The sequence below is a fragment of the Hordeum vulgare genome, chromosome 3H (genome assembly GCF_904849725.1).
Source record: "Hordeum vulgare subsp. vulgare chromosome 3H, MorexV3_pseudomolecules_assembly, whole genome shotgun sequence".
Classification (NCBI taxonomy): domain Eukaryota; kingdom Viridiplantae; phylum Streptophyta; class Magnoliopsida; order Poales; family Poaceae; genus Hordeum; species Hordeum vulgare.
Genome location: NC_058520.1, coordinates 403,666,446 through 403,671,818, shown reverse-complemented (window position 1 = coordinate 403,671,818; position 5,373 = coordinate 403,666,446). Strand labels below are relative to the sequence as shown.

The following is a 5,373-nucleotide window of genomic DNA, read 5'->3' as shown; positions in this document are numbered from 1 at the left end:
ATTGCGCTAAAATAAAATAAAACTAAAGCTTTTAAATAATAAAATAATAACAGAAACAAATAATAAAAAGGAGGAAAGAAACCCCCCTTGGCCCAAACTGGGCCGGCCCCATCCAGCCCACCTAACCGGGGGTATTTAACCCCGTCTAACCCTAAATCCACCCACAACCTCACTCCCAGTCCACCCCACGCCGCCACCCCATCCACGAGGGAAGGCCCCCTCGCTCTCTCACCCACGGCGCCCCTTTTCCACCACCGACCGTGCCGGGCCTCCCTCCCCTCGCTCACCTCACCCCGCCGCCGCGACCTCCTCCAACTCCCTTCACTTCGCCTCTCCTCCTGATTCGCACTGCTTCGCTATGCAACCGGGGTAGAGCCATGGCGGGGATCCTGGCGTGGGCCACCCCTCGCTGCGCGTCCCAACCAGGGTTTTCCGTACCGATGGCCGTCGCCGACGCGGCGCTGCCCTGCCCGCCAACGCCGCCCCTGTCGGCGTGGATCGTCGTCGTGGCGGTGGCGCTCGTGCGCTTAGCCCTCACCACGATGCTGGTGCGCTTCACCCTCACGCTGATGCTCATGCTCGTGCGCGTCCTCTGCGTCCTGGCGGGAGCTCTCGCCTGCCTGTTCTTCGCAACTGCGTGGGTCACCTCTGCGGCCTCGGCTGCACAGGTCGTGGCGGGACGCGCCTGGGGCGAGGGCTCCGCCCCCTTCCTCTTCCTCCAGGAGCTCATGTACGGGGCGTTCAAGGTCTGCGTCTACAGCTTCCTCGTTTTCCTCGCGCTTGCCGTCCTGTTGGTGTGCGTGGCCTACGTGATTGCAGTTGTATCTGGGTCCACTTCGGGATTGAAGAAGGTATCGTGCAAATTATCTCCATGTTACCTTTATTCCCGTCGAAATTGTAGTGCAGCAGTACATAGGCAAGTGTTATCAGCATGTTCTAGTTAAGTTACCATATATGTTATGTTAAGTAATTAATTTCGTAGTTCAAGTTGTCCTTATGTGTAGTAGTAGTAGTAGCTTACTTCCATGTGTGTTCATCACTTCATTTTCATCCTACCATTTCAGGGGGAAATGGTCGGTTTTGTAATGGAGGATGTGGGGATATTTGGTATGCATGCGACAGCTTGCGTTATGATCCCAGCTGTTGTTCTTGGTCTCTGGAGGGACTGCCAGGCGGACAGGAAAGCACCATCGCAGTTCTGTTGAGGTATATATATATACCTCCCCCTTTGCTTTGCTCCCCTGTATCTGTGAGCTATATGGTCTTTTTCAGTTATAATCTACATATTTTGTGTAGTCTCAATTAAGAAAGAGGAGTGAAGATGTGTTTCTAATCATTTGTATTGCATTAAAGAATGTAATTGTTATACCGCATAGTAATGTGATAATAGCTTTTCATTTGTTCCTCGACCAAACTCTGTTGATGGTGCTGTTCCAAGCAAACTGGTCTGTGTTGTGCTGTGCTGCTTGATACCATAGTAGATGAACAGGGTTGTCCAGCTGGGTTTGGATTTGTTACGTTGTGTAATGGTAGGGGAGCCAGCATCTTTGTTGGTCATACATTCAGTAGATTTCACCTGAAAGTGGTAGTGACCGATGTTGAAAGTATTGTCGTCTTGCATCACTATAACAATAGAATATTTATCTAATATCTCTCGCAGTGTATCTTCATTTCTTTCTTATTTTTCTCTTTTTTTTGCGGGTGATTCATTTCTTTCTCTTGTTTCTTCAAGCAAGTAGTCGACTTCTTTTCCAACTGTGATGTTGCTTTGTTTTCCCACTATGATATTTCATACCTGTTCGAATTATTGTTAGTCTACTAAGGTGTAGTAAGACTTGTTTAATTTTGAATAAATGATGAATGAGTTCATTAAAATAAAAACCTTAGACAGAGTTTTGGCTGGGTGCATGTGTAGATGCCTTGGTCCTTTTTTATCCTCTCTAGCATTGCTTACACGCGATTTACCACAAATTATCACCAAGTGATTGTGATTACAAATAATATAGAGAAAGAACCAGCACAAATTGGAGTTTTCCTCTGCTAGCTACATATAGTCTACTGCTTTTCAAAAAATCCCTTTCATAAGCTTAGATGCTTAACTAAATTTGGTGAAGCTAGTCTAGCCTATGCCTTAGATACGTATCACAAGTTCACCACCAAGTGATCACAATGTGGCATCGGTACACTTCAGCCTATTAACCTCCACATAAGACTTTCAGTTTACTGGTCAAGATTATTTGCTGCAAAGCATTTCAGCAATGTATTGTTACTGATATATGAATACTTGTGTGAAAACAAGATGGATCTAGCGTCGTACGTGCAGATGCAGAGGTCCTATATTTTATTTTTTCCATTTATATATGATTACTTGTGTGAATTTGTTCATCTGCATGTCTTAGAGGTTTTATCGTGCAGTAGTAATCGATCAAGTCCACGCGTTTGCTGCTACTGTTAAATGTTAATCACCTGCTCCATCATAGTCGTCTTTTGTTTTGTTTGTCCTGCGCCGGTTAGATTCGAAGTGTATTGTAGGAGAGCATCCATTCCTGCACTTTCTATTGGAATCTATACGTGCATAGTTCCATAGACATATATTGGAATGTGAAGTGAGTGTGGTCTCACTTTCTATTGGAATCTATACGTGCATAGTTCCAGGAGGCAGCCAAGAAGCACCACCACCTCGACCTTAACACCCTCAGGGGCCACACCGACTGCATCACCGTGCTCGACTTCTCCAGTGACGCCTGCAACCTAGCCACTGACGATCCTTTGCTCAAAGTAATTATCTTATTGTATCCAATCATTTGTACTCTACTTGTATTTTGCATTTTCTGTGATTTATGCCTCCAGATTAACCAACTGCTGTAGAATGTCAAATTTTTTTTGAAGATTCTTATGGGTGTTTAATTAAGGTTTTAACATTTTATAACTGTTGTTTTAGGCTATTAGAGGAGACACCCTTTCTGCAGCCCAGGTAATGGGCCATGCTGGTCATTTCTTATGATTTAAGAGTTGGATTCAGTCTGTCTACTGCTAGTTGAGGTTCACTGACTGTTTCTTTATCCACTCTGCCTACAGCAAGATGACTTACCCATAGTGATGAATTTTCTCAATATAAAGCAGCACCAGGCACGCTCTCTGTTCATGTTCCATCGATGGAAGAGAGACTGCATCTTGAGGAAGAAGCTGGTCGGTGGTGTTGCATGTTTTATGTAGTTATGTGAATTGCATGTTTAATTGGTCATGGAAATGTGCATCTACTTTTCTGAAAGTTGAGCTTGTCTTGACTCTTGACTAGGTGTAATTAACAACATGACGCGCTTTATTATGACTAGATGGATGCTAGCATGCACATTGACTAGACGTGTTGATGTATACTTGCTGTCAATTGGATCATTCTTCTTTAGGTTTCATTCATCGGCCTATCAATTTCCTTGTGGAATGTGGGTCATGACTCGAACTTGCTGTCAATTGGAATACAAGATTATCCTTCTTTGGTTTCATTGGTTGGCCTGTCTATTTGTTTGTTGTCATCGCTGTTTAGTTAAACTGGCTGATTAGGTTTCTGTTTAACCTCAGAAGAGTTTTAATTATTTTAACCTCAGAATGTTTCTGGACAGTACTGTTGAGTTTTACAATGGTTACCCAGAAAGTTCGTTTTCCTCCTAGCAAGAATATTAGATAATAGATGATGCACATTACTGCTTTTTCTATACAATGAGAGTGCTATCTTTAAATTCATTGGATAGGGGCCTGTGCTATCATTAGGGTGCCTTTGCTGTTGTATAATATGCGTATAAAAACACTTGTTTGGTCATGTTAAATAAAACAGGGCATTGAAAATTGACAGTGCATTTTGTTATCTAGCGAACCTAAGCGATTTCATACGCCTAACAAAGTTGATGCTTTATTCCTGATGTATAATTTACAAGCTCTTACCTGGGCACCTGTTAATGTTAACAGATACCTAGAGCGAATGCTGATTCGTCTTTTGCTGGATTTCTACAAGTTTCTCAACGAAAGAATTCAGAAAGTTGACAATGTGATTTCTACAAGTTTCTCAATGAAAGAATTCAGAAAGTTGACAATGTTATTTTTGCATTTTTCAGTGAGGAGAAGGTTGGGTGTGTTCAAGACGAATGATGAAGCCGTGACGTATAAAGTTTTAGGAATGACTCCAACATCAGGAAAGACTCCAACATCAGGCAGGTTTCTGTGGTAAGCATGTCGGTTCCATTCGCTCCCGCCCGTGTCTCTTTGTTCTCGTTCTAACTCGTGTTGGGTTATGATTTTAAATAGCGGATAGCGGGCTCGCTATGGATTTGGGTCGATATAGTGGATTGCAAATTTCGTACGCTATTGTGGGCACTATGTCCTCACAATATACTTATAAAAATGTGCAAGATATTAAGCGTGTTTTGTATATTTTTATAGAGTTGTCAATAAAATCAGTTTTTTAACTTTGCAATTTATTTGTATAAGCTCTGTGTGACGGTCTCCCTAAGTTACATGCACATAAGATCTTTGCATGGTCAAAGCTGTTGGCTACAGTCTACTAAAAACACTTATGAAACAATTGTGTCCGTGTGTATCCAGCTCCATACCTCAATATTTTAATCTAAGAACTTCTCTGTTCGGAAGCACCATGTTAAATTAATCAACTTGTAATGAGATAAGACTTTTCGTGTAGCAACTGTCTTGGTTCTACCTGTAAAAAAATTGTTTTGGTTCTGCACTTTCCATCGTGTACCAAAGTAGCAGCACTTCAGGCTAGCAGCAGAACCAAGGGGAGAGAGAGGTGGGTCGTACAAGAGCTAGACGGTACTGCATGCGTGAAATACATGCTTGTGGTGGTGTTTAGGGTTCTGTTTGTAGGCTTGTTAGGATTTGTATAGTCTATGTTCATCGATTCAAACTGTTGCTCGAATATTAGTTTCCATATCCGCCTTGCCATTTTGCATGAGTTCAACTATTCCTTTTTTGTTAATTCTTATCCTGAGATCCATTGCCTTGCACCACACTAATGTTTCATCCTTGCACCACACTAATGTTTGAATGAATTATGAATTGCAGGAGAAGGCTTCCTACTTTACCAATGCTGAGAAGCTCAAGGTCGGGTACACTTCGCGTACACGGATTAGAAGAGCAACAGCAGGGGAGGGGATCTGAAGTCTTTGGAACGGTGGTGTAATTGATTGATGATGGATGGTTGCTGTTGTTGGTAGAAATGGTAGAAAGACTTTTAAGCGGAAGCTGTTGCTGGTAGAAATGGTAGCTCTAGTCCCATGTAGTGTAGTTCACGTGCTTGGGCTGCCCTATGTTGCTTCGTTTTTATGTTAATTAAGTTCGTCAAATGTAACTACTGTTGTGTCT

At 42.7% G+C, this 5,373-nt stretch overlaps 1 protein-coding gene across 1 annotated transcript; it reads left to right on the top strand.

The window, feature by feature from the left end:
• Positions 1 to 440: 440 nt before the first annotated feature.
• Positions 441 to 5,169, top strand: LOC123441801. The gene is made up of 7 exons (XM_045118026.1): positions 441 to 851; positions 1,065 to 1,195; positions 1,391 to 1,445; positions 2,650 to 2,778; positions 2,942 to 2,974; positions 3,079 to 3,189; positions 5,074 to 5,169. The coding sequence occupies exons 1-7, from the start codon at positions 441 to 443 to the stop codon at positions 5,167 to 5,169; spliced, it is 966 nt and encodes a 321-aa protein (XP_044973961.1).
• The last annotated feature ends 204 nt before the right edge of the window (positions 5,170 to 5,373 follow it).

Excerpts from the sequence above, each read along its gene's own strand:
- LOC123441801 (XM_045118026.1), top strand. The coding sequence starts at position 441 with ATGGCCGTCGCCGACGCGGCGCTGCCCTGCCCGCCAACGCCGCCCCTG. Across the intron at positions 1,196-1,390 it reads GACAGGAAAGCACCATCGCA|CTTTTCATTTGTTCCTCGAC; the intron begins GTTCTGTTGAGG and ends ATGTGATAATAG. Across the intron at positions 2,779-2,941 it reads CTGACGATCCTTTGCTCAAA|GCTATTAGAGGAGACACCCT; the intron begins GTAATTATCTTA and ends CTGTTGTTTTAG.